Source organism: Nanorana parkeri, unplaced genomic scaffold (genome assembly GCF_000935625.1).
Source record: "Nanorana parkeri isolate BGI_ZX_2015 unplaced genomic scaffold, ASM93562v1 scaffold126, whole genome shotgun sequence".
Lineage (NCBI taxonomy): Eukaryota > Metazoa > Chordata > Amphibia > Anura > Dicroglossidae > Nanorana > Nanorana parkeri.
The window spans coordinates 1,166,652-1,193,472 of record NW_017306394.1 but is presented as its reverse complement, the minus strand read 5'-3'; the positions used below and the strand labels follow the sequence as shown (position 1 = coordinate 1,193,472).

The 26,821-nt window shown below is 45.7% G+C and overlaps 1 protein-coding gene across 1 annotated transcript; it reads right to left on the bottom strand.

Annotated features, from left to right (window-relative positions):
• Window positions 1-6,333: 6,333 nt before the first annotated feature.
• On the bottom strand, window positions 6,334-26,270 carry TRIM16 (tripartite motif containing 16). Its single transcript, XM_018553661.1, has 6 exons — window positions 25,510-26,270; window positions 17,259-17,354; window positions 14,923-15,156; window positions 13,701-13,872; window positions 10,596-10,691; window positions 6,334-7,161 (listed from the first exon to the last, which is right to left on the bottom strand). The coding sequence occupies exons 1-6, from the start codon at window positions 26,032-26,034 to the stop codon at window positions 6,392-6,394; spliced, it is 1,893 nt and encodes a 630-aa protein (XP_018409163.1). The 5' UTR covers window positions 26,035-26,270; the 3' UTR covers window positions 6,334-6,391.
• Between the last annotated feature and the right edge of the window lie 551 nt (window positions 26,271-26,821).

The window sequence follows — 26,821 nt, the reverse complement described above, 5'->3', positions numbered from 1 at the left end:
CATTGGCCGCTCTGACATTCAGCACTCTTGCATGGGGGGGAGGGGGGGGGGGCGAGGAGTCACATGACCTCTGATAACTCACCCCTGTGTAAGCGCTAAACCACGCTAGGGGGGCGGGGCTTACACACGGATACCTCTCTGTGCCGCCAAATGGGGTCTATAAGGGAAGGCGAGTATGTGTCAAAGTTAAAGAGAACCTGTTGTTTTAGCATGCACGAGTACGATCACCTAGATTGCTTCGCCTTAAAATGCCGTTTTTAACTTTTTATCGGACTTATTAGCATTTTAATTTTAATAAAAGCTTAATCTTCAGCTTCCAAAAGCCTGAAGTCCCAAGTCTACGGCGAGATGCCAGAGTCGGAGAACGGCACGGGCGGCTCCACGTCTGTACGCGTCAGGCATACCAGTCCACGGTGGGAACTCGATCCATTTATCATCGCCGGGGCCCTTTATATCGGGTCCAAAACGTTGATAGGCCCCCGGAGGCTGAGATTGAAGGAATGGGGGCTGGCGGGGTAACAGCTGCGCTCCTCGATGATGGAAGACAGACAGAGGCACTGGAGTCCGGATCCGGACCAGGACACAATCTCGCCCCATAAGTCACTCCGCAGAGGGGGAAAATACGAGCCTGCCTTGTGTATGGCTCCGGTCCCAGAGGTCTGCTACAGGAAGTGTGATGAGGAGACACGAATAGGACAGGCGGGGGAACGTGACAACGTCTCAGCTTGCTATAATAGATTCCACTGCTGGACACCGCGCCGTCTCATCCTGCCGCTGTGTCTGCACCATTTGTGCACGATGCAAACCCGATCAGTGAAAGCATTCCCGTGCCGGATCAAAAGTCATTTTCAATCTATAAAAATCTGCAGCTTTTATTAAAATAATCCCGTGTGACTCCGCCATGAAGGTCCTTGTTTAGGAAATTCCTGTTATAGGGTGACAACGCTCTGTGCTTGTCTCCCAATTGTGCTCCTGTGTGGTCACCCATAAGAATAATCCCTGGTGGTCCTGCCATTGAGGTCCTTATCCAGGCACTCCTTTTTATAGGGTGACTATGCTCTGTTCCTGTCTTCAAATTGTACTCCTGTGTTGTCACCCATTAGAATAATCCCTGGTGGTCCTGCCATTCAGGTCTTTGATCAGGCACTTCCTGTTATAGAGTGACTATGCTCAGTCCCTGTCTCCAAATTGTGCTCCTGCGTTGTCACCCATTGAAATAATCCCTGGTTGTCTTGCCATTGAGGTCCTTGTCTAGGCACTTCCTGTTAGAGGGTGACAACGCTCTTTCCCTGTCTCCCAATTGTACTCCTGTGTTGTCACCCATTGAAATAATTACTGGTGGTCCAGCCATTGAGGTCCTTGTCTAGGTTCTCCTTCTTATAGAGTGACAACATTCTTTTCCTGTCTACAAATAGTGCTCCTGCATTGTCACCTATTTAAAAAAATCCCTGATGGTCAGGGGCATCACAAGGCAGGGTGTCACTTGGAGCGGGTACCGGGTGACACCCCACTGTGATGCCATTGCGCCTGATGTCATTACGCACACGCAACGTCATCACGCATGCGCAACGACGTCACGCATTGTTACCTGCAGGCGGCCATCTTGGTGATGGATGCTGGCAGAGAGAGGAGGGGAAATTCACCCGGCAGGATAAGGTATGCCGCCGGGTCCCATCCTCCTTCGAGAAACTTTCGGGCTCTCAGCCCATGACCAAGTGCCCGATATTTCAGAGGCTCTAATGGTGTCGCCCGGGTGAGGGTCGCACCCCTCTAGTGATGCCACTTCTAGTGGTCCTGCCATTGAGGTCCTTGTCCAGGCACTCTTTGTTACAGGGTAACAACTCTGTCTTTGTCTCCCAATCGTGCCCTTGCGTTGTCGCCCATTAAAATAATCCCCGGTGGTCTTGCCATTACGGTCCTTGTTCAGGCACTTCCTGTTATAGAGTGACAATGCTCTGTCCTTGTCTCCTAATTGTGCTCATGTGTTGTCACCCTGTCATACAGCAGCTCACAAGTGGCCATTTCAACCCACGTTACAGAGGCATGGTCCACTGTTGTCACCATCAGGAAACTCACCCTGAGAAAAGGCATGCACCCATCGCTGGAGTGCATGTAGACAGGAAGTGGCTGTAGAGAGGCTGCAGGAGATCAGCGGCACTGAGATGGGGAAAGCGTATAAAAGAAAAGATTTTCTTTTACCGCGTTGTGCCAAATGTAAAGTTTGGTGGAGGTGGGGAGGAACTTGACTGGCCTGCACAGAGTCCTGACCTCAACCCCATATAACACCTTTGGGATGAATTAGAGCGGAGACCGCAAGCCCCTCCCCCAACATCAGTACCTGACCTCACAAATGGTCCAACGTTCCCATAGACACACTCCTAAACCTTGTGGACGCCTTCCCAGAAGAGTTGAAGCTGTTATAGCTGCAAAGAGCCAACCCAATACTGAACCCTACGGACTAAGACTGGGATGCCATTAAAGTTCATGTGCGTGTAAAGCCAGGCGTCCCAATACTTTTGGCAATATAGAGTATGAAGCCATTCACAAATCAGCAGACGGCCTACAATGTATCCGCTGCGTCTACCAGCTTCCCGATAATGTTATAATGTAAGAGTGATCCTCTCTGGAAGCGGCCATATTGAAGAAGTCTTTGTTGTGTCCCAGTGCAATGCTTACCAGCTATAGAGTCAGATGGTTGAAACCTGACACCAATGACTTTCCACTGCCGACTTCCCAGCAACATCAAGAGCCGTGTATACAGTTGTATCAATATTGAAAGAGTTTCATCCTCCTCTGCAACACTGTTATCTTGTTCCGCATGCGACGCTTCCCCTTTAACCCGAAGCTTCTCACTAAGCATACATAAAGACAGGTAATGTCAAACGCGTTGCAGCATCGTTACGTCCCAAACGCGCCGGCAGCACATTGTCTCCGCCAGTTGGCCAAACGCATTCTTTCGTCAGTTATTAGCGGAATGGCTTCATTTCATTAGGATAAGCTTCGCCGTCGGCGCACAAGTGGCCTGATTTGCACATAACAATTACCCAGCTAATAAAGATCAAAATGGAATGCGTTCTCCTCCCCCACAATGCGCTGGGGCTCGGCGGAACGCTTGGCATTTCTCAGCCGAAATGTCACCGATTTTCCTGAGAGATAACGCTATAAATTCTGCTTTGGTGTCGGAGCAGAAACAGGCCGAGCGCTTCGCATTAAATGCCGGCAATAACGGATATTGGCGCTCGGGGAACGCCGACGTGCCGGGTTTTATGAGGCGTGAGGCGGCAGCTACGCGGGCCGATGACATTGAAATGAGCGTCTCCGGCTTTTAAGTGGGGAAAAAACTTTGGGGGATCTTTAGAACTAATAGGATTGCAGATCGAGAGGGGGGGGGGAACAACAAGAAAGGGACAGGCGGATATGTTCGGCGTTCAATGAAGTCATGTGACCGTCTACACATCGGTCGGAACTCTCAATTGCCTTTAGGTGGGACTCCAGTTGGTTCATATTCTAAGGGCTCGTTCACACTGTAATCGGCGCGCACGTACAACTCTGTGCTGCGTGCGCGGCGGTATCGGGCAGCTCCCGGGAAGGACAGGTGCCGCCTGTGATTAGTACGCAACCCCCGTCCTTCTCTATGTGAGTACGCTGCCGTATGCTCACCTGACCTGCATGTCCGTGCGTGTCCCAGTGTCCGTACTCGTACGCTGACAGGATGGATCCTGTCTGCGTCCGAGCCAGGAAACACGCACCCGCACGGACCTGCACTTGGGGTGAGCGTAGGGCTGCGTAGTCCCACACGCAGTACCCGTCCTTCCCGGGAGCTGCCCGATACGGCCCTGCACGCAGCACGGAGCTGTACGTGCGCGCAGATGACAGCGTGAATGAGGCCTAAAACAGGAAATGCAGTGTGGGTTTAAAGTGGACCGGTCATCAGATTTATTGTTTCATGTTAGTAGTAGGGAGCCAATCCCTGTCCTTGCTCTGCTGCTTCTCCTTTCACTGTCTAGTCGCAGGCTGGGGACAGGTCCAGGGGTTCAAAGGAAGTGGGTTGGATGATGCCAGCTATCAGTCTGAGGACATCTAGTGGCAGAAAAAAGTAATGCGTTGGGGAAATCTCTGGATTGAAGGGGAACATTGCTGCAAAAGCTTTGTGATTTTATCTTTCAATAAGCCGTTCATGTTATTGTGTTATTTTTAGCTTCTGTGTTTTGGGACTGGCTGACCAAGCCGTCTTTTTAGCTGCCTTCCATTGCGCTCACTGGCGGAACTACCAGGGTCCCAGCGGTCGCAATTGCAAAAGTTCCGCCACTTGGGGGGCCCTAGCGAAGAAGTGCACTGCCCGAGGGCCATGGCTAGGGGGTTAGATAAGGTAAGTGATTTAATCTCTGTGCCTGTATGTTCTGTGAGTTTGTAGTCCTGTATACCTGATGGAACTTATCTGCATTTCTGTATAAATTATTACTGGCAGTTGTAGTCCTCTATAGCTGGCACCATTCTGCATTGCAGCAGTGCAGAATGGCATCAGCTATAGAGGACTACAAGTCCCAGCATGGCGAGCCGGGGGGGGGGGGGGGGGCCTTCATGGTTTCTTGCACCGGGGCCCTGAAGGTTCTAGTTACGCCACTGATTGCGCTCCCACAACTTTGTAATAAATTGCATTGTCTGAACTGCCAGTAGATTTTCCTTCACACAGGTAGGGTTGCCACCTTTTCTTCCAGCGAAACCCGAACACTCTAGCGCCGCACGGAAATTTTTTGAGTCATAAAACGTATTCATATGTAAATAGCGCCACCCATTCATATGTGATAGCACAGTTGATTTTCAGTGGGGGGCCAGTAGCCCCTATATTAATTTTGGTTGGCCCTGTATGCCTGACATCTTGTGTCTGGGGTTTCAGCTGCCATGAAACCCAGACACAGCATTCAAAACCCGGACTGTCCAGGTAAATCCCGGACCGGAGACAACCCTACACAGAGATTAGGCACATCCACATTGACTTCCTGCACAGGAAGCGGATAATCCCAACACGTGAGCATATCTCCCCGCCCTGTACACAGTATATACACTGATCAATGTGATCTAATATCCGGTATTATTTCCTGTACTCAATCATGGCTCTTCTCTCCTCCATGGCAGTGATGGGGGCAATCGTCTGAGAAATTGAATAATAACACTTTTTCAGCATCAAAAGACATATTTTATGAACGGCTACACCCACAACAAACATTTTAAATATGGAAAACGAACATTCCTGTACAGCCCCGCACTCGTTCTAATTTTGTACGTTTGCATGTTACGAAGGCTCATCGTTGATTGTCTAACAGCCTAATAAAGTTTTATTTCCTAAAATTAACAAAACAAAAAAAAAAAGGCTTAAGATCTCTTCAAGCATTCTAAGAGATCAGGGCTAGCCAACCTCGGCACCTCCAGCTGTTGTGGAACTACAAGTCCCATGAGACATTGCAAGACTGACAGCCACAGGCATGACTACCAGAGACTAAGACATGGTGGGATTTGTCATTTTAGCACAGCTGTAGTGCCAAGGTTGCCTACCCCTGGACTATACGGTCATTATGGCATGGGATTTGGCTAATATTCAAAGGCCAGGCGCGTGTAATGACTTACCTTATTTCTGGTATCAGGAAGCCGGGGCGGCGAGTCATTACACTCTGCCCGGCTTCCTGATTGCCTGGGAAGCCGGCTCCATGCTCCTTCGTCACATGGGAGCATGAAGCTGGCTTCCCAGCCAATCAGAAACTAGGGCAGTGGGTAATGACTCTGGCTTCCTGATTGGCCGGAAGCCTCTGGTGACGAGGGAGCATGGAGCCAGCTTCCTGATACTGGAAGTTCTGATATCGGTATAGGCATCAGGAGCATTTGCGCGAGTACGATTACTCGCCCAAATACTCCTTATCGGTACCGATGCCAGTATCGGTATAGGTGCATCCCTTCCTTTAATACTTACCTGTCCCTCCATGGCCATTGCTCTCTTGCACAGCTTAAGCTTGCTGAAGGATCTTTAGCAGCGGATACTTTAGGGCCTGCAGGTTGTTTTGGTGTCCTCTGTGGTTTGATCCACCGGCCTCTACATCAATACAGGGCCTAGTAGGATTATAGGGGCTGGTGGGATGGACCCCAGCACTCGACGGGAGGGGTGGAAGGCAGGTCTCTGAAACATGTGGAAGTGCATTGGAAGACTTTTCAGCAAACTTCAGCTCTTCAAGGGAGATGGGAGGCAGGACAGGTAAGTATTAATGATCTTTTTATAGGCAGACCTTATTTTAAAAGGTATTACTCTAGCTACAGAGTCTCTGTAAGGCACAACCTCATAAATAAAACCAACAGACACAGTATCAGTCTTAGGCAGTGTTAGATAACATGAGCTGCGGACCTACATCGTGGTGATTTTCGTCAACCTTTGTTCGGACTCTAACATTATTTGGTTGTTCGGTTTCCCATCAGAAGACACAGTTGAGGCATCTGTAGTGCTTTTCTTCACCTTGATGGTCTGAACAGTGGTACTGATGGTAACCTCGGTCTTGGTATTTGACGTGATGGTTTTTTCAGAGGTGGTTGTCGGTACATTGGCCTCAGATGGCGACACTGCCGCCACAGGTTGGGCCATGTCATCCGGCTCAATAATAGTCACTGAATTTTCCTTCTTGGGAAGCCAGATGGCTGCATACAAGGGTTCTGCAAAAGTTCCCTCAAACTTGTGCAGGAGCGTCATCACGTCGGTCACACCATAGAATGCCACGGTTCCTCTCTGGTGGTCAATATAGACGCCGATCCTGGAAAACTTCCCCGATATTATCGAGATCGCTACATCCTTGTGCCAGGCTGAGAACTCTTTGCCGTTCCACTTTAGGGTCCAGGAGAAGTCGTTGCCTGTTATGGTGCTGTTGCTCTCCGCACCCTTCCTGTCAATGCATTTATAGGTCACGCCGATGTGGAAGGCCTCGCCTTTGAACTCTGCTTCAAAATAGTGGCGGCTCATGTAAAAGCTTTCTGCACTGAGGACCTGGTGGACGTTCTCAAACCGTTCCGGGAGGTCGGGGTAGGCCTGCTGCCACGGGGAAGAGTTGGAGACTTTGCGGTTGTTTTGTAACAGTCTCAGAAAACAGTGAGCCGTCGCTGGGTCCAGTGTAACAATCGATTTATCTGCAGGGGAAGAAAGGTAGAAAATATAACATGGATATATACAATTGGACACTTATCAAAACTGGAGGGGGAAAAAAAGCATAAAAAAGGTGAGTGCTAGTGATAACTGACCAGAGGGAACATCAACAATTCCAAGGCAATATAATCTATGTCCCAGATCTCTCCAACATAACCAAAGCCCCGATGAAGGAGAATCTTTGTTTAACCCGAAACATGTTTGTTCTCATACTTTTAAGGAAATCTTTGTTGTGAGAAATAAATATGACTGACTCCTACAACTTGGCACTTCACTTAACACATTTTCGTTATCCCAGGGGCCACAGTACAGCTACCCTAGGGCACTAGAAAGCAGCCTAAATGCAATAACCATCTAATGGGAATCCTCACCAAATTTGTAGTCCAGAGATTCACCACCCCAACCTCAAAATGTCCTTGCAGGACCATCTTAAAGGGTGCTTGTGGCTTCCTTGAGCCTTGCCAACTGCCTGCACAGCTGTTTTCTTCTCAAAGCGCGATTAAGCCCCAGAACAGGGCGGTCTGGTATGCAAACATGGACAATGGGTCTGATAGTGGAACTCTGGTCCACCCTTGATGCTCTTCAAGCGTACCTAATCGATGCTAAATCTAATGGATAACCATACTGACCCAAAAGGGAGGTGCAGGAGGCAAGAGGGTCAGACTAAAGAATGACCGTTAGAGCTCTGGTTGGCTCTGATTGGACTCAAAAGATACTGTAACCCAAAGGATCGCTATATGATTTGATGAAAGGACCTCCCTTAGGGGTGGAATGGTAATGTAAATATATATATATATATATAGTATATACACACACACACATATACAGTACACGTACATATATCAATCATCTTTTCAGTCCAATCCAATCCTTATCCCATTCTAAGCCCTGATGGATGGGGAAGTGTTGTTGCCCCCTGAAACACATTGGATGTCTTTTGTTTATTCGGATTGTGAACAAATAAAGGCACTCCCTGTGGTTGGGCACCCTTGATTTATGAACTGCAGCAAACTATGAGATTCAAAAAGTAATGATCCAGAGCAAATGCAATTAGGATCAGCTGCAGTAGACAAATACACGATGATTACATTAGGATACTTTTACAAACAAATACGGTGCTGTTTCTGTACACACAGAGTGAATACTGGACGTCTGTTGGAAGGTTCTGCAAAGGAAATTGCAACATTTTACACTTTATGAGGTTGTAGGGTCAACAAAAGCTTCGTGAGTTTATTGTAATGTGTTTAAAGTCATGTACTCCACCCAGTATCAGCGTGTTCTCAGATAACGATAATCTGACTGCCAGAGTGACCTACATACAGCTCTGGGTGTAAAGTTACAGCCTGAACACGGGCAGTAACATGAGGAAATGTGTCGTTAATCAGGCCGTCTGTAAATATACAGCAGGGCAAAGAGATTAAAACAAATTATCAAAAATTCAAGTGTCTTGCTACACATTCTAACATGCACATTGATCAGTGGCATAACTATAGCCATAGCAGCCTAGACGGTTGCTTTGGGGTCTGGGGGGTGGAAGGGGGCCCCATTAAGGTAGTTGAAGCAAATTAAACAAACATAGAACACAGGAAGATAATACTTCTGCTTAATGCTGCAAGCACTATTTTGATTGCACCGCAACCGAACGCACTGCAGGCACAATGTGCCTTGCGATTCAGTGCGGCCTGATGGCGTGGCTACGGTGCCATTCACTTCAATGGCCCGCCGCGCTCCCTCCTGCCCGGCAGAAAACTGAGCCGGCCGCAATGCGAGGCAGTGCGTTCCGGCCAGAATCGGACCGGAACGCATTGAATATGGTGTGAGCGAGGCCTTAACACCTGTCCTGATGCATTTGATACATTGTTACATTCTTTTTAATGCATGAAAAAAACCCACACCATAACACGTATGGAAACGTGCAGATACATTTGTTTAATAAATGTTCACATAGGTGTGCATAGGAAACTTTTACAAGCAGTAGCAGGCTGTGTAACTTTTATAAAAGGTTGGTGGAACAGGGAGGCCAAATATACAAAGGAAACAAGTCTGAGCAAGCGGAAGAGTGTATAGCACATTGGGAGAAAGGATCTTGCTAGTCGGCCCCGCTGTCTGTTAAAATAACTGAACAATCTGATTAGATGCAGGTGTTCTATCAAAGTTTGTGACTGCATTAGAATGTGTGACCGGTGACGTGGTCACACATTCTAACCTAACCACGCCCACTTTTATGTGTCACTTCTATCCGACTCTGTGAGTGCGATCTCTCATTCCACAAAGTCGGATAGAAGTGACATTTCAGGATCGATCAGCTGTTCCAGGGCAGATCCGTTCTCCTGCACATACCATCTGCGATGCCGATCTGCCCTGGAACGGCTGATAAGTGTTGGAATTCTTCACCTTTTGCGGGTCACATATTTCACCATCGAAAAAGTGGGCGTGATTACGGTAAAATGTGTGACTACGTGTGTGACTACACATTCCAACCCAGACACAGTCTTTAATAGAACACAGGCATTGTTCAGGTATTTTGACAGCCAGTGGGGCCGACTAGCAAGATACTGAAGCTTGACCCAGCTGGAGATTCCTTCATCCACACAGTGTAGCGTAGATAGAGGAATCTGTTGCCCTTTTTCCATCTGACCATAGAAAATCTGCAGATAATCTATAGGTGTATGGCCAGCTTTAGATATGAGAACAACAAGGGACATTCCCTGTCAGAGCAGAGGGGGGAAGAGATGAGCGCAACCTAAAAGTAAAGGCAGACAAATATTCACTACCTTGCCAAGTTCCTTTAATAGGAGTGCAATGCTGAGTTTAAGAAGGTTTAAAAACGTGTTTTAGGTGGATTTAAAGAGACTCTGTCAGGTGCCCATTAAAGGCAAAATAACAGAGTCTCTCAAAAGGCCAACAATTTTTTCCGTTTTGGAGAAAATAAGGGTTAACAAAACCTTCCAGTTTATTTTTTGCTATCAGTGTCTTGTTGGTGACCTTTCTATTCACTTCCTGTCCTACATAGACAACAGGAAGTGAGAGGATATCTCTCTAAAGTGAGAGAAATGCCTCCCTAAGACAGTTGTTACAGGAATAGGCGAAACTTTGAATAAGTTACAGGAGCTTCCTGTAATAAAGACTGGTCACTGCTGCTCTCTGTCTTCGTGCAGGGTGACTGGTCTTCTCTCCGCCCCCTCCTGTAATAAAGACTCTGCCCCTCCTGTAGTTTTCAACAGGAAGCCTGCTGATCCCCTCACACAGTTCTGCTCTCTGCACAGTCTATATACCAGTGATGATGTCACTGCTACTCTTACAAGATAATAGCTGGGTTTACAAAGGCATTAGGTGCACAAAAAGTTGATTCATATCCTTTCATGCTATTGCAGAATATATTTAAATGAAAATCTTTCAACACTAAGATATCACTCACATTTTAAGAACTCTTCTCTTGTCGAGGGCTCCGGAGCCGATATCCTGTGACTGGCAGGGACAATAGCCGACACCACGTTCTTAATTAGTATCTCCTCTGAAAAGTATAAGGAAAATGAACAATGTGTTTTGCATCTCTTTTTTAGGACAGTATTAATATTATTGTTACTATGAACAAACATCAGTAGAATTCCAGGAAACACGTCCTGCCCCGTCCTCCCCAACTTTATCAATGTGCGCCAATGACTGATCTAGTGATATACGAGCTTTGTCATTGATCTCATCTCATAGAGTCTGACCTAGCCCCAGGTCCTCTCCTCATGGTCGCCGCAAAGTCGCGTTAAAGTCGAAATTGATCCTTGTTGCATGTGAAGTCAAATTGTGAACTTAGAGGTGGACAATCTTCAAGTCTGCGCCTTTAATTCGGAGCTGCGACTTCTTCAGTCACTTTGGCTTTGTCATACAAAGTGTCCCTTATCGGCATCTGAGGTCATTCAAAGTCTCACTTAAAGTGACACTAAACTTAGGAATTAAATCTTAATATTGTTCCCCATGGTCCCTGTGTGTGTTGTAAAGTAGTCACCTCTCTAAGCTCGCTCCCGGGATGGACTACAATCTCAATACAAATTAGTGAACAAAACATGAGATTGTAGTGGAGCGGTGACTACTCTACAACACACACAGGGACCATGGGGAACAAAAGTAGCCACCCTCCAGAAGGAAGGACAGTGTCAGCACCAATTCAGAGATGATTTGAGGATCTAAAGCCGAGTGATACACAAATAAGATACATTGTTGTTGATAGTTAAGGTATTTGAATGCATTTTTAAGATTTAACTCCTGAGTTTAGTGTCACTTTAAACACATTTAAATATTTCCTCACTTGAACAATCTGACCTTGCCAAGTATCACGTACTGAAAGGAGCTGATAAATATCCTGAATCACGATCTGATTGTACATACCGAGTGCTATTTTTGTGGGCTCAGATTGGTAATCTGCCCGTATTAAATCAATAATAACGCTCTGTTGTTTGTAAGCAAAGCTGGGCTTGTTCTGTAAGGTGCAGTCATTGCTGGAAGGAATTTACCATCAGGGTGGAGCTGAATTATGCACTTCAGAGCCCCACTAATGTATGCAATACACCCCTAACACCATCATCAATAATGACACAGTGTGCTATTAACCAGGGCAGATCACAGACCTTCCCTGTACAAAGTTATCCCCTTAAAGTGCATGTAAACCCTGTAATTGATCTTCTCTTATTAGTCTGTTAAATATACAATTGATAGTGTTTGGATAGGTCAGTCTGGACAAGAACATCCGGCGCAGTCTTCTTTGTGTGTCAAGGCAGACGTTGAAGATTTGTATTCATATTGCTTGACCTGTTCCAGAGTTCACTGCACCATGGTGATCGGATTATGGAAATTACAACAGGGCTTTGCCCCAGACCTTAACACTGCCCCTCACGTTCGTGCACCAAGAACTCTGTAAACTCTGCTTCCCATGCTATTTAGCTCCACCCTTTAGCGGTACGCATCACCCATTTTGTATGTGGCTGCTGTAAGGTATATAGAAAAAAAAAGAGCAAAAGGCCCTCCAGTGAACCCGTGAAGAGCACTGCATCTCTTACTTCCATCACACGTCCCAAAATTATAGGGGTTCAGTCATCATTTTAGTGTAGTGGGTGGAGCCATGCAATTCCTTTTTTCTCCTTGGACTGACTGTACATCCAAACCCGCTGCTCTCCACACAGACACAGCCTAATACTATAGGAGCAGGGGTAGCCAAACTCCGGCCCTCCAGCTGTGGTGACACTACAAATCCAATGGTGCATCTCTCTCCGGCAATCATGTCTGTGGCTGTGAGAATCTTGCAATGCCTCATGGGATTTGTAGTTCCACCACAGAGGGCCGGAGTTTGGCTACCCCTGCTATAGAGCCATATATACTATAGAGCCGTCTGGCATTGATTGTACCTACCTGGGTGGAGCGTGACTCTGCTGTATTGTGTGACAGCCAATAAGGGACTCTATGAATGTATGTACAGTACAGCAGCCAATCAAGCACTGGGGCTCTCTCAACCAGTGGTGCAAGCTGGGATAGGGTACATATAATGGAGGGAATTGCCATGTGCTCAGACTAGTTTGGGACCAGCCATGGATTGGCACAGGACTGGGTGCTGTCCAGCAGCCCCCGAGCTGGGCCTCAGGCCTGGGGGTGGGCAGGGGCTGGAGTGTTGGAAGAGTTTCCCTAGGCCTCAAGTATGGAGGAGGCCTGTGCTGTTGTCAGAGGAGGAGAACCAGGGAAGCTGATGGCTACTGGAGGTGCCTGAAACATAGTGGACCTCAGAAGCAAGGCTGGTGTCTCTCCTGCTGAGGATCTGTACTCATTCCCTGCTCATCGGTTACTCAAATTACTACTCGCTGTACCACAAGTGGATCTACACTGAGATGCTAAAGAGGTCTGGTGAGTCTGGAGTCTATGTCTGTTACACCCTGGATGTCTAGGACCCCTATACCCTTTCTCCCCAGTGTGAAGATGTTAATAAAAAGTATTCAGCATTGCATTACATTGCATTACAGCTTTGTGGGCACTAGAAGAGGGCTGTAAATGCTAATGGGGCAGCTGAAGACCAAATCCCCTAGACAGACTAGTGATGACCCGGGTTATTCCAGGGGCTCCTTCGTGGGTGAGCGTTACATTGTAAAGGGCTAAACATTGTCTACAGGCTCTACCCTTCAACTTCACTGCATGAGGGTTGTCCCCATGAGGCCTTGGGTCAATGGGCAGTGGATGCAGATGCAGTGGAGCCTGAGTAATTATAAGATATAGAAATCAGCCTGGCACAGGATGAACATGACTTACAAAAATAAAAATGAAAACGGTTTAATACAATGCCTTGAACACATGACCTGAGCTCACCACATTTTATCAGACTCTGTATTTGGTGTGACAAGAAAGGGCCAGAACCATATGGAATACACCTATGTCTAAACACGGGTGTACCAGCTCTACAAATTGAATGGCTCTCTGTGATTGACACACCTATATAAATACATATAATTGATGGTATGTGTATGGGCAGACTAACAACAAGCAGACTCACCTTCCTTTGCAAACTCTTGAAGCTTATCTGTGTAGGAGGTTAGCAGCTGCTGAATAAATTTTTCCGTTGACTCCGTCACCACCTTCTTGATTCCGGACAACTTGTCCTTAAGCCCAATATAAACACTGGGGATTGTGTCGTCACCCGTAGACTTCTTAAACTCGCAATACTCCTGTGGATGCAAAGGAATGGGCAGTTTTTAAAAAAGGGGTGTACTAACAAAGTGATGGGATATTGTGCGTGTAAAGACATTTTTTCGTTTTGAATAGAGTGGTGAGGAGAATACAGGGGAGATCTTCCAATGGGGACACTTGCTCTGGTGACAACTGTCTAAGACAGGATTTCCCTTACTTTAGAGAGATTTCTTCCCACTTGCTGTTGGGTCTCTAGGACAGGAAATGAGCAAAAAACAGCGAACCAAACCCGACAGCAGTTCTAACCATTCCCCAGCTTACCCGGAAACAAAAAAACAAATGGCCTTTAGATACACCTTAAAGATGATAAAAGACTGGTGACATAACTTCCTGTACTTTGCTTGACTGATGGATTTCTCGATTACGCCCCTCTGTTAAAACACCAAACACACAGACTGCGGACATGGATTTAAATGGCCACAGCAGCCCTTTTATTAATCAAACAAATGTTAACAGTAACCAAAGTAATAAACAAAGTCATATAAAAATAAATAATCTTAAGGACTGTTGGGGTCTTTCGGTGCCCAACAGCACAAATAAGGCCTCTCCTGAAAACTGCTACCATGTCCCCAGCCTCACCCCAACCAGCTCCAGGGCAGTTACTGCTCCCAAGTTCCAAGGGGGCCAGTCACCCGACAAATACTGTTACCAACAGGGAGAAGCGCCCATACCAGCTGATGGCCCCCCATTTGTGTATTTGACTCCGATTTTCAGACCCCCCAAAGACCCCCTAAACCGCCAAGCTGCAGTGACGTAAAAAAGGACATTGTAACAACCAGAAACCACAAAAATTAAGAGAGGGGGCGGGTTGGACAACCTTTTAAGAATGCCCATCAGCTCTTGCAGTTCCAACCCATGTAGCTCCTCCCGAACACCTGACCCCAACCTCCAATCAGGTAAGATCAGCTAATCCACATTTTATTTTAACCCCTTCTCCAGGGACTACTCCTCCCCCCAGTCATGCAGCCCCTCCGCTCATTCTCTCTCGGTCTGTCTTTATATCTGAATATAATTTTGATGTCTTGTACCTGTAGGAAACAGAACTCGCTCTTGTGTTTTGCAATGCCCTCGACCTTGGCTTTGGTCTTCTTCAGGTCATTGCACTTTTGCTCCATGTGGGTCTTGATCCCTACAGACTGGTTGATAGCTGCCTTTTCTCGCTGGTCCAAGAACTCCAGGACTTTGGAATGGGCTTTCTTCACTGCTTCCTGTAGTTCTTCAAACTGGAGATCAATAGACTTTCTGGCTTCAATTACAGAATTCTGAGGAGCACAAAACACACATTAAAAGAGTGCCAAAATTATACAAGTATGGACTGGAAATTACTCTAAGGTGTAATATACACAAGTATGTGGACACCGCTCCATATTATTGAGTTCAAGTGTTTCCAGTGAAGGGTACTGTTAATCCTTCAGCCTACAAAAACATTTTAGACACTTGTGCTTCCAACCTTGTGGTAACAGTCTGGAGAAGGTCCTCTTCTGTTCCAGCATGACTGCTCCCCTATGTACAAAGCCAGCTCCATAAAGACACGCTTTGACCGGTTTGATGTAGAGGAACTCAAGTGTCCTGCACAGATCTGTGACCTCAACCCTACTGAACACCTTTGGGATGAACTGGAATGCTGATGGAGAGTCAGGTCTTCTCTTCTATCATCAGCACCTGACCTCACAATGGGCACAAATTCCCACAGAAACCTTCCAAAATCTTGTGGAAACTCATCCCAGAAGAGTGAATGAGGTTATAGCTAGAATGGGGGAAATTCCATATTATTGGGCATGGTTTTGGAATGGGATGTCCAACAAGCTCATATAGGTGTGATGGTCAGGTGTTCACAGACTTTTGGCCATGTAGTGTACTAGACATGTGCGATTTGTTTCATTCCAAATCACAATTCGTACAAGTTTTCCGAAATTCGGACACATCTTAATTTCCGGATCCCAATGCTTCTGAATGTGACTGAATCTGAATTTCCATTTCCGAAATTTGGATCCCGTCCGAATTTTGTTTGGAAACTAAACTGAATCGGACATGTGATTTTTCTGGCCAATCAGATGTGTTTTTTGGTTTAATGCATCCTAATGGGTCTGAACACTAATTTTTGTTACGGCAACATGGCGGCCATATACAGTATATACCAGTGACGTGCGGTACCTCTTGCTCGGGGTGAGGCATTCCCCAGCCTCGTCCCCCGGCCGGATGAAGCCCCGCCCCCAAGCTAGTGTAAAGGAGGAAGGGAGGAGACAGGGAGGAGCCTCCCTGTCCCTCACTTGCTCCTCACCGCTGAGGCTCCGTGACAGGTTACATAGCGGGGAGGATTTCCTTGCTGTGTAACCTGTTAGATCCCGATCTGAATGGAGAACAAGCTGTCAGCTTCAGACATGAAGCTGACAGCTTTTTCCTCCATACTTCTAGGTGAGGTTGTGCCACACCTGCTTCCCCTGACCGCACGTCCCTGGTATATACATATAATACTAAAGCGGAGGCTTCGAGACCCAAATGGCATTCGGGATCCAAATTTCCGAACTGCTTTCGGGAGCTCCTGAATGCCATTCGGGTCTGGGAGCTTCAGCTTTAGTATTAATATCTGTATATGGTTTTCTGTGGTATTCACAACGAATATTTGTAAACTCATCCGAAAATAACGAAAAGTTGGATTTCGTCCGAATCCGGAACCCGAATCCCGAAATATCCGAACCGAAGTGAATTTTTCCACAACTTACATGTCTATAGTGTACCATAAGGCATTTTTTGTTTTTAGGTATCATTGGAGTTTACTATTTGAAAATCCCATTCACTTCTGCTGGTAGTTCTAAGAAGAATTTACCTGAGAGTCTAACTGAAGAGCAGAACATTGACTGGAGAAGGAGGAGCGGCTACAAACATTACACATTTCGGCTTACATGAAAGAGCAACTGAAACTCTCCACTATGCCTAGGTTCCACCCCTCTATTACATTATACTGATATCAGCGGGCAAGGAGCAGGGAAAACCCCATTATCCCACAGAACCTGAGCAGCTGTATTATTTTATGAGAAAGGCAGATCACACACGTGAGGAAAAATTAATATATATTTATACTTGTATCTGCTATTTACCGGTATGGAGGCACCAAAAGGGACACTTTAAACACAAAGAAGGGAATTGATCAAAACTGGAGCAGACAAAAACTGGAGCAGCTGTGAACAGCGACCAATCAGCTTCTCTCTTTCATTTTCAAAGCTTAACTGAACAAACTGAAGAGAAAAGCTGATTGGTTGCCATGCACAGCTGCTCCAGATTTTGTCTGCTCCAGTTTTGATAAATTCCCCCCAAAATGTTTTTGACCATTTTAGATACACAGACTGAAGAGCCTTCACCTTACCTGTATCGATGTGGTATTGGCCTCTAATTTGACAATGGCGTTCTCAGCCGACTTCAGCTTCCAGTCATATTGGGACACTATTTGCTGTACTTCAGCCTGGGGACATGAAAAAAAGAAAAGTTTAAGTTAGAACCGTGATTTTGCATTTTATTTCAGACCTGGACTTGAATCTGGCTGTAAGCTCCCTCCGGGCAACATCAGTCAGAAAAACCTGCAGACCACAAAAGTGTTATAATTCACCCAGATTATCATTAATCTCAGTTTTATCAAATCTGCAGAAGGCAGACTCAGCAGGGCTTTCACAGGGCTTACAAGGAAGACTGCTCTATGTAAAATGTTCTGTGCTGTGCAAGTTTATTCTGATGTTTCAGTGCGAGTAGGCGGGGGCAGCAGTCAGCTCAGAAAATGGCGGTACCCGGGAACGCACTCCTCAATGCTCTCCAGACTGAGGCTCAGGGTAAGTAGAAGATGGGTATTCGGGCAACTGGGGGGATTTAATGATTAGGATAGGTTCAGAACACCATGCCATGGGGAAGGAAAGGCAAAACAAAGGAAAGGCAAAACGAAAGGAAAGGAAAAAGAAAGGAAAGTAAAAAGAAAGGAAGGGAAAAAGAAAGTAAGGGAAAAAGAAAGGGAAATGAAAGAAAAGGGAAATGAAAGGAAAGGGAAATGAAAGGAAAGGGAAATGAAAGGAAAGGGAAATGAAAGGAAAGGGAAATGAAAGGAAAGGGAAATGAAAGGAAAGGGAAGGGGAAAGAAAAGAAAGTGAAAGAAAGGGAAGAGGGAAAAAAGGGAAGGGAAGGGTAAGGATAGGGAAGGGAAATGAAAGGAAAGACAAAAGAAAAAGGAAAGGGAAGGGAATTGAAAGGAAATGGAAAGAAAAGGGAAGGGAAAGGAAAGACCTGCAAATATAACATAACTGCTGCAGTCAAAAAATCAGGTCTCCTGCCCGTCCAGACAGGACTGAGCTGTGTGAATCTCAGGACTGGAAGGACAGAAATAGAAATCTTTTTGGAAGGTAAAATAGCTCCCATACATGGGTTTCATCAGGTTTAAGGGTCAGGTGTAGCAGCTTTGTGCACACACATACATGACAATATTCAGTACTCGAGGTGACCAATCTGATTGCTACAGGTTTCTACAAAACAAGTCAGCTGACACGTCGAAGGTTATTTAGGGCAAGCATATTCCCACCCATTGGCTCTGGACAATGTGACACAAACTGCAGGAAATGTTTTCCAGAGCAGGACACGGCACTCCCATATCCCAGTACAAGTCCAGCTTACAATGTGTTTGGGAACGGAGCCGTTACATTTGTTATGCGTGGCACTAAAATGAGGTTGGTCAACATCTGAACACAATGACCGGGAACATTGCTTGCTGGGTCACTCTGTACTCAACCTGCCCTGTACAGTGTGCAACATGCTGATAAGGACTCTGCAGATCCAGAGGAACTACAAGTTCCAGAATGTACAGCCCAAACAGCACAAATAATATTTATACTGTATATAGTTATTATTATGAACTTTCTGAACAAGAACACTTGTAATCCTTCTTCACGTGTAATCCTTCGCATCTCCTATACAACATGTGACATTTAAATTGGGGCTGACAAACATGAGTGCCCACCCAGGCTGCTAAAATATGACAGGGGGGAGAGAGATTTTAGGAGTCACGTGGTCCGGTAAGGTGCTTAGCAGGGGCGAGCAAAATCAATTTTTATTTGGCAACGTTTTTTGGCAAAAATTAGGACATTTTACCCAAATGTCATCTGAATGCATTGTAGTAAATGGTAAAGGCGAAGTCAAGGTGGTTTTTAAAAGGAGAACTATGGGGTCAGTGTTTTTCCCCATAGTTCTCCTTAGGGTAACGGGAGGACACAAACTAGCGTCCTTCCGTTACCCTAAGCTCAGTATACCGCGAGCTACAGCTCGCGGTATAATATTTCCGAGAAGGCGATGTCACTGTTTTTGTAGCTAAATCAAATTCTCCATAATTGCCTGTTCACCTGTACTGCTTAGGTAAGTTGCAGATTCTGGTGGTTCAGAAGATGGGTTTGTTACATGTAGAGGAATAACTGCAAGCTCAGAAAAAGGAGCATAAAACAGCCTTATGGCACTTTCAAAATGAAGGACTGGGCAAGAAAATGACAGACTTTGTAAATGGCCTAAAAAAGAACATGTTGGGGAGGCTGTTCCCCTGGCACGGCCAAGGTTCATATTCAGTGCTAGAGGCTGCCACTGCCCAGTTGGTGTCAGTCCCAGGGTCTGCAAACCACTGCGTGTGATGTTCCAAAGGTGTGCTCAGCCCGGGGACTGGTGTCACTTCCAAGTGACAGGCAATGACAGCCTCCATTGCTAGATGGGAACCTCAACTGGGACAGAAGACAGTAGAGTTGTCATGACAGGTGACAGGGTCTCCTGATAGCTCCCCCCTACCTCCAACACCCCCCCACCTTTTCCCAACAATGAATGCTTGCTTACCTATCCACATTCCCTTGCAACCTTCCCACTGCAGGAGTCCACCATGAGTGAGCTCCATTGTAGGATGTTTTGGAGCTTACTTGGGTCTTTGACATCATGGCCCCTCATGTCCAAGCCTGGAAGATGGCCACGCAGGCCTGAGCACTGTAATATGGGGAGCGTGTCCTCTGCATGCTTTCTATGTTATCTCAATGAGCTCTTTTATTGCTTATCTTGGACTACAAAATGATCAGCCTGTATTCTGTAGATATGCGAGTAGAAGTGGTTGAATAATTTAGCAAAAGACAACTGGGCAGGGCTGACACCACTAAGTCCACAGAAAAAAAACAAAACATTGTGTTCTGTCAGCACACAACAGGACATAGGAGCCGAGTGTATTTCTGGAATATGAACAGTTACTTATCTGTGCTTTCATGGTTTTTAAAAAGGATTTAACAGGGTAATGTGCATGTATTGCAGAGATGTACTTTATATGTTTCTTTTTGTTTTCCCTTGACATAAGATTTAACAAAAGTAACAATGTAGCTACATACAGTCAGTGTGAGGTGTCTTCATTGTTTATAAATGCAAAATCCACATTGGGAAAAGTGTATGCACTCCAAACATGTTATTATCAGAGGGAAGATCTGCAGGGACAGTACACAGAACAGGTACAGCTAGTTTTATAAGCCAATAAGAATGAGGAATTACGATGACTGATTAGCAAACCTAATTTATATAAACAGGAGGATGTGTATCCTCATTCCACATATGACACTGTGTGTATGTATGTGGGGGGTTCCTCAGCCAATCGAATGTCTCCACTAAAGAGCAATGTGGGAAGTGCATCAGCTAATAGGAACAAGCTGACCATTGTCCTTCAATGACTGATTGCAAGTAACCCAAGAACAGCTTAATCTGATTGGCTACAATGGGTTTCTGCCATTGGTGCATCGTCATTGCTCTCTGGGCTGCTTTATAACGTCCTAAAAAAAAATATATATATATATATATATATATATTTTTAAGGATTATATTATTTATAGATTTTCAAAATAAAAAAGGAAACAAAACACCAATAATAACAAAAAAAAAAAACATTCCTATTATGCCGAGGATCTTACAACCAGCTATACTTTTGAACTTTACATACACTATATTGCCAAAAGTATTGGGACGCATTTACACGCACATGAACTTTAATGGCATCCCAGTCTTAGTCCGTAGGGTTCAGTATTGGGTTGGCTCCGCCCTTTGCCACTATAACAGCTTGAACTCTTCTCGGAAGGCGTCCACAAGGTTTAGGAGTGTGCCTATGGGAATGTTGGACCATTTGTGAGGTCAGGTACTGATGTTGGACGAGAAGGCCGGGCTCGCAGTCTCCGCTCTAATTCATCCCAAAGGTGTTCTATGGGGTTGAGGTCAGGACTCTGTGCGGCCAGTCACGTTCCTCCACCCCAAACTCCCCCATCCATGTCTTTATGGACCTTGCTTGGTGCACAGTCATGTTGGAACAGGAAGGGGCCATCCCCAAACTGTTCCCACGAAGTTGGGAACATGAAATTGTCCAAAATGTCTTGGTGTGCTTTAAGAGTTCCCTTTACTGGAACTAAGGGGCCAAGCCCAACCCCTGAAAAACAACCCCACACCATAATCCCCCCTCCATGAAACTTTACACTTGGCACAATGCAGTCAGGCAAGTACTGTTCCCCCGGCAACCGCCAAACCCAGACACGCCCATCGGATTGCCAGACAGAGAAGCATGATTGGTCACTACAGAGAACACGTCTCCACTTCTCTAGAGTCCAGTGGCGGCGTGCTTTACACCACGGCATCCCACGCTTGGCATTGCACTTGGTGATGTAAGGCTTGGATGCAGCTGCTCGGCCATGGAAACCCATTCCATGAAGCTCTCTGCGCACTGTTGTTGTGCCAATCTGAAGGCCACACCAAGTTTGGAGGTCTGTAGCTATTGGCTCTGCAGACAGTTGGCGACTTCTGCGCACTGTGCGCTTCAGCATGCGCTGACCCCGCTCTGTCATGTGACGTGGCCTACCACTTCCTGGCTGAGTTGCTGTTGTTCCCAGTTGCTTCCACTTTGTTATAATCCCAGTAACAGGTGACCGCGGAATATTTAGTAGCAAGGAAATGTCACGGATGGACTTATGTGCAACATATCACGGCACCACGCTTGTAGTCACTGAGCTCCTGAGAGCGACCCATTCTCTCACAAATGTTTGTAGAAGCGTCTGCATGCCGAAGTGCCTCATCCTATACACCTGTGTCCATGGAGGGGATTGGAACACCTGAATCCAATGGAGTGGTGTCCCAATACTTTTGGCAATTTAGTGTATATGATTTCATCACCTCTTTATAGGATACCTCACCTCTTCTTTCTTTTAAAACCACATTATTCTAGAGTAAGAGATGCCATCAAGCTAGAGGGGACATAATCCCAAATGAACAAACTAATACAACAAACAAAACAAATTCTTAAAATATTTTTTGTGTGTGTTTTAGCTATACATGCAGTATTTAAGAATTTGCAATAATATTATCATATTATTTCAGTGTTGTTGCTATCACGCATTTGGCGCGGGGTCTATTTATATTTGATACATGCAGTTATGTTCTGCTAAATAGTTAAAAACAAAATTGTAATTGCTCCCATGTAGAGTTTGTTGATATACATTGGAGCAGCTACATTTGCTCACCATGCAGTTTCTGCTGACGGCTTAGTAGCGCTGCACAATGATTGTGCTTTAGTCCCCATTCACTCCTGAGCGTTTTGCGCAAGTGTGTAAAACGGGCAAAAGTATGCGCACACTGACGCACGCTTGTGAAACGCATAAAAACACGCGAAACACCCTGTGCCATTACCAGTTAATGGCACCACAAACGCGGCTGGGCAAATGCATGTTTCATGCACATTTTTAAAAAAGACGCAGAACGCATGTAGCAGATTTTGCTACATACACTACTTTTCCACATTGGTCGCGCGTTCAGGACCCCATTGAAATCAATTGGAATGCGAGGCAAACGCGCAAAACAAATGTGCGAACACGCATGAGCACAACGCATTCCCACTATGCTCAGTTCTCACCTACTTCAGGCCTCAGTGACTTGAACTTGCTTAGACTGACTAAAAACAACGGACAACTGTGACTGGATGATAAAAGTGTTTAAAGTGGACCTGTCATCAGATAGATTTTTCATGTTAGGTGTAGCATGCCGAGTAATGAGTCATTGCAACACCTACGGGTATTTATTACCTCTCATAGAGATCACATGACTCCCCTGACAATTATTATTATTATACAGAATTTATATAGGGCCTACAGTTGACGCAGTGCTCTACAATGCCTTCATCTGCTTTTTCCTCTGAAAGGATGGTGCCATCTCTGTTCAGGCATCATCCAGGGACACCAGCTACTATATGAACATGTAAATCCTGGTGCCTGTGCAGTTCTGACACAGATCAGCCCCTGCTACAGCCTCACACCTTGTGACTTGATATAAAGTTACAATGTTGCAGGCTGATCACTGGGGGAGGTGAGACTGAAGAAATTCTTCCTCCTGCCTGCAGCAGACTGACCACTGGGGGAGGGGAGAACGAGGAAATTCTTCCTCCTGCCTGCAGCAGACTGACCACTGGGGGAGGGGAGAACGAGGAAATTCTTCCTCCTGCCTGCAGCAGACTGATGACATCATCTCAGTCTAGGCAATGTCACTGGACTGGAGCCCAAGGACAGCATAATATGTGTAAAATAAATGGTCTGTAATATGTATAATACGTATGGCCAAAGGGGTTGTCACCTTTTCTTCAAGCAAAACCAGAACACTCTGGAGACACACAGACATTTTTTTGTGGAGAATGAGTCGTGGCTTATTCATATGTAAATATCACAGTCGAGACTATTTTCATTGGGGGGCCAGTAGCCCCTATCTTAATTTTGGTTGCCTCTGTCTGCCTGACATCTTGTGTCCGGGTTTCTGCTGCCATGAAACCCGGACACGGCATTCAAAACCCGGACTGTCCGGGTGAATTCTGGACAGGTGGCAACCCTAATAGCCAATATAATGTATAATATGTATGGTCAATAATATGCGGTGCAACTACAGCTCCCACCTCCCACCATGCCTCTGCAAGCCATGTCTGTGGCTAGCGGAGTCTTGCAACGCCTGATGGGACGTCCACAACAGCTGTAGGGCCGATGTTTGGCGTAGAGGTACCTGAACCAAAAAATAGTAATTTCCTTTCACATAATTGGATGTATGACCTCTACACGGCTTTACAGCGTTAGGTGGACATTCTACTGTATTGGGACATCAGCCCAGATGAGCATTTACAGTCCTCATCTGAAAACAATGAGATGATACATTTAAGATCCTTCAAAGACTTCACAGCGTGTGAGGGCGTCCTATGTCTGGAATCGTTGTTCGGGCTTGTCCAGCGAGTCTTAAAACATCAGCAGGAAATCACCGGGGAATGTTTTTATCGTCTAGAGTGCTTGAATTTTTGTTAAACAATCGCTACAAATGTTTCAGAATGAACATTTTCACGTCTGTACTGAACTGTGTGTGTGATGGAAGAAAAAATGAACTTTCCCTGCCAGTGTTCCACAACCTGGGTTGGGCATTTTTGGCTTTTGTTATATAACCATTGTTACTTGGTATTTATGTATCAGACATATGACTCCGCACAATGAGAGCTACCCTGTGATAAAGAAAAAGCCTTTCCTCTTTAGGCACAGTGTATTTCCTTTATGTGCTAGATCCCCCATTCACTTCAAACTCACAGCTAAAACTTTTGCTTGTTTTTCAATTGTTATAAAAAGTGTTAGAACCTCTGACAGTCTTTAATGGCTGTGTCACTGTTGAGGAGATTATCATTGGCATCCACGGCAAGTGAAATATGTCCACGGCAAGTGAAATATGTCCAATGTAGACAGCAATAGAAACTGGCAAAAGTCCCCCCCTACCCTATTCCCCTCTATCATTAGAGTTCTCATTTATCCGTGACCGAGTGCCCGACTATTCAAAGGGAGTGACACCAAAATGACTGTCAGTCATTTTGGTGTCAGCCCTCCAATGGTGGCACCCGGGTGCGGGCCGCAACCCCCCCTTGTCCCCCCCCTTGTGACGCCACTGGTAGTTGGTTACATTCAACTGGAATTGTTCTGCAATGTTGAAGATGTTTCATTGCTCAAACTCATTTCTAAAGGAGTGTCAGAAACATACCACAGCATTAGTTACAGTATATGGCCAAACGTTTGTGTACATGTGACAATCTTACCTACCTATGTGGCCGCGAATATGTGGACACCACCCCAGATGAATGAGTATGGGTGTTCCAACTCTATATTAATGACCATGGTTTTGGAATGGGATGTTCAACAAACTCATATAGGTGTGATGGTTAGAGGTCACAAAACTTTTGGTCCTGTAGTATATTATTATTTTGTCAATATTAAAATACTGGGGTATCTATCCAACACTCATGTGAACTGAGGAAACCCTCAACACTTCTGAATAAGTTCAATTGAATGTGACTAACTACTACTAGCTTTGGGACTGTAAGCCCGTTTGGGCAGGGTCCTCCTCACCCACTGATTCTGTATATCAATGATGCTTGTCAGTGTTTCTCACTTGTCTAAACGATTGAACAGCTCTGCGGAATATGTTGGCGCTATATAAATCATTGTAATTGTAACGTTCTGTATCATATCTATACATTCATACATTGTGAACTTTGATGATAGAATATTGTATATGAAGTTTTAACATACCTCCACTTGCTTCCTTGCCTCAGCACAGGGTATTGGTTGGTGGTCTTTATGCTCCCCCTCTGCACATTCCTGGCAAATACAAATCAGGTCCGACTTGCAGAACATCTCCAGTGGTCTATTGTGCACAGCGCAAGTCCGAAATTCGGTATCATTCATAGGGGGCACCAGCTGGTGGGAATGCAGCTTGGGGTTATCTAAGTGGGGTCTGAGGTGGGTGGTGCAGTAATTCACCATGCAGGTAAGGCATGTCTTCACCGCTCTGACCTTTCCCTCTAAGCAATAGTCACACAAGACTGCATCTCCCTCAAGCTCCTCCGTGGATATCTTGTCTACTGGAGGATGCACATTACCTATGGTGGCCGTTGTGGAGCCTTTGGACGTAACCTTCAACGATCCCAGCTCCGTCACAGAGTGGCTTTTACAATACTTGATCACCTTGGGGTGCTCTGCAGGTGCAATGGTTGAAATTTCTCCACAGCTCTGGCATTTGGAGACTGGCTTGCTAGAGATGTCAGGGTCGGCCATTGTTCTCAGAGCTCTCTAACTTTCTCTGCAGTTTCCTAACTCTACAGCAGGACGTCAGAAGGCTGTGAGAAAGCCACACCTGAATGAGCAACTCAGCCAGGAGCAATTAACCAACTGCGTGCCAGAAGAAGGAAAAAGCAGGAAGATAATGAGAGTGAGCTAGGCCTCTTCCTCATATTGGCTTAACTCCATGCAAACAGACTCTACAGGTTCTATCTCCAGCCATGAACAAACAGAGCCAGAACGCAGCCAGGAATGTCAGCTGAATGCCAGGCATGCAAGGACAATGTCAACTATGTACAGGATTCCTATTGAATCCAAGACTATAGAATGATGTTACTTTTCTAAGCTTTGTAAAAGCTAAATCGTTTTAATATAAAAAATAAATACATGCATGCAAAAAATGATACATATTTGAAACTGATGTGTCATTTTTATATGTAACATTTTAATATGTTTTGTTTTTTTTGCTTCATCAAAGCTGAACTCGGGGATAAGCAACTATTGTCTAAATACTAATGGTCATGTGTGTTCTTCCTTGAAACTTGGTGAGTTTTGTGTATTTCTTCCAGATGTGTGCAGTAGTCCCGTGTGAGACCTGGAGCTTCCTGTAATAAAGACCGGTCACTGCTGATCTCTCTCATTGTGCAGGGTGACTGGTCTTGTCTCCACCCCCTCCTGTAATGAAAAAGAACGGTCACTGCTGCTCTGTCTCCTTCTGTAGTGTGACTGGTCTCGTCTCCGCCTTCTAATGTAATAAAGACCAGTAACTTCTGCTCTCTCTCTC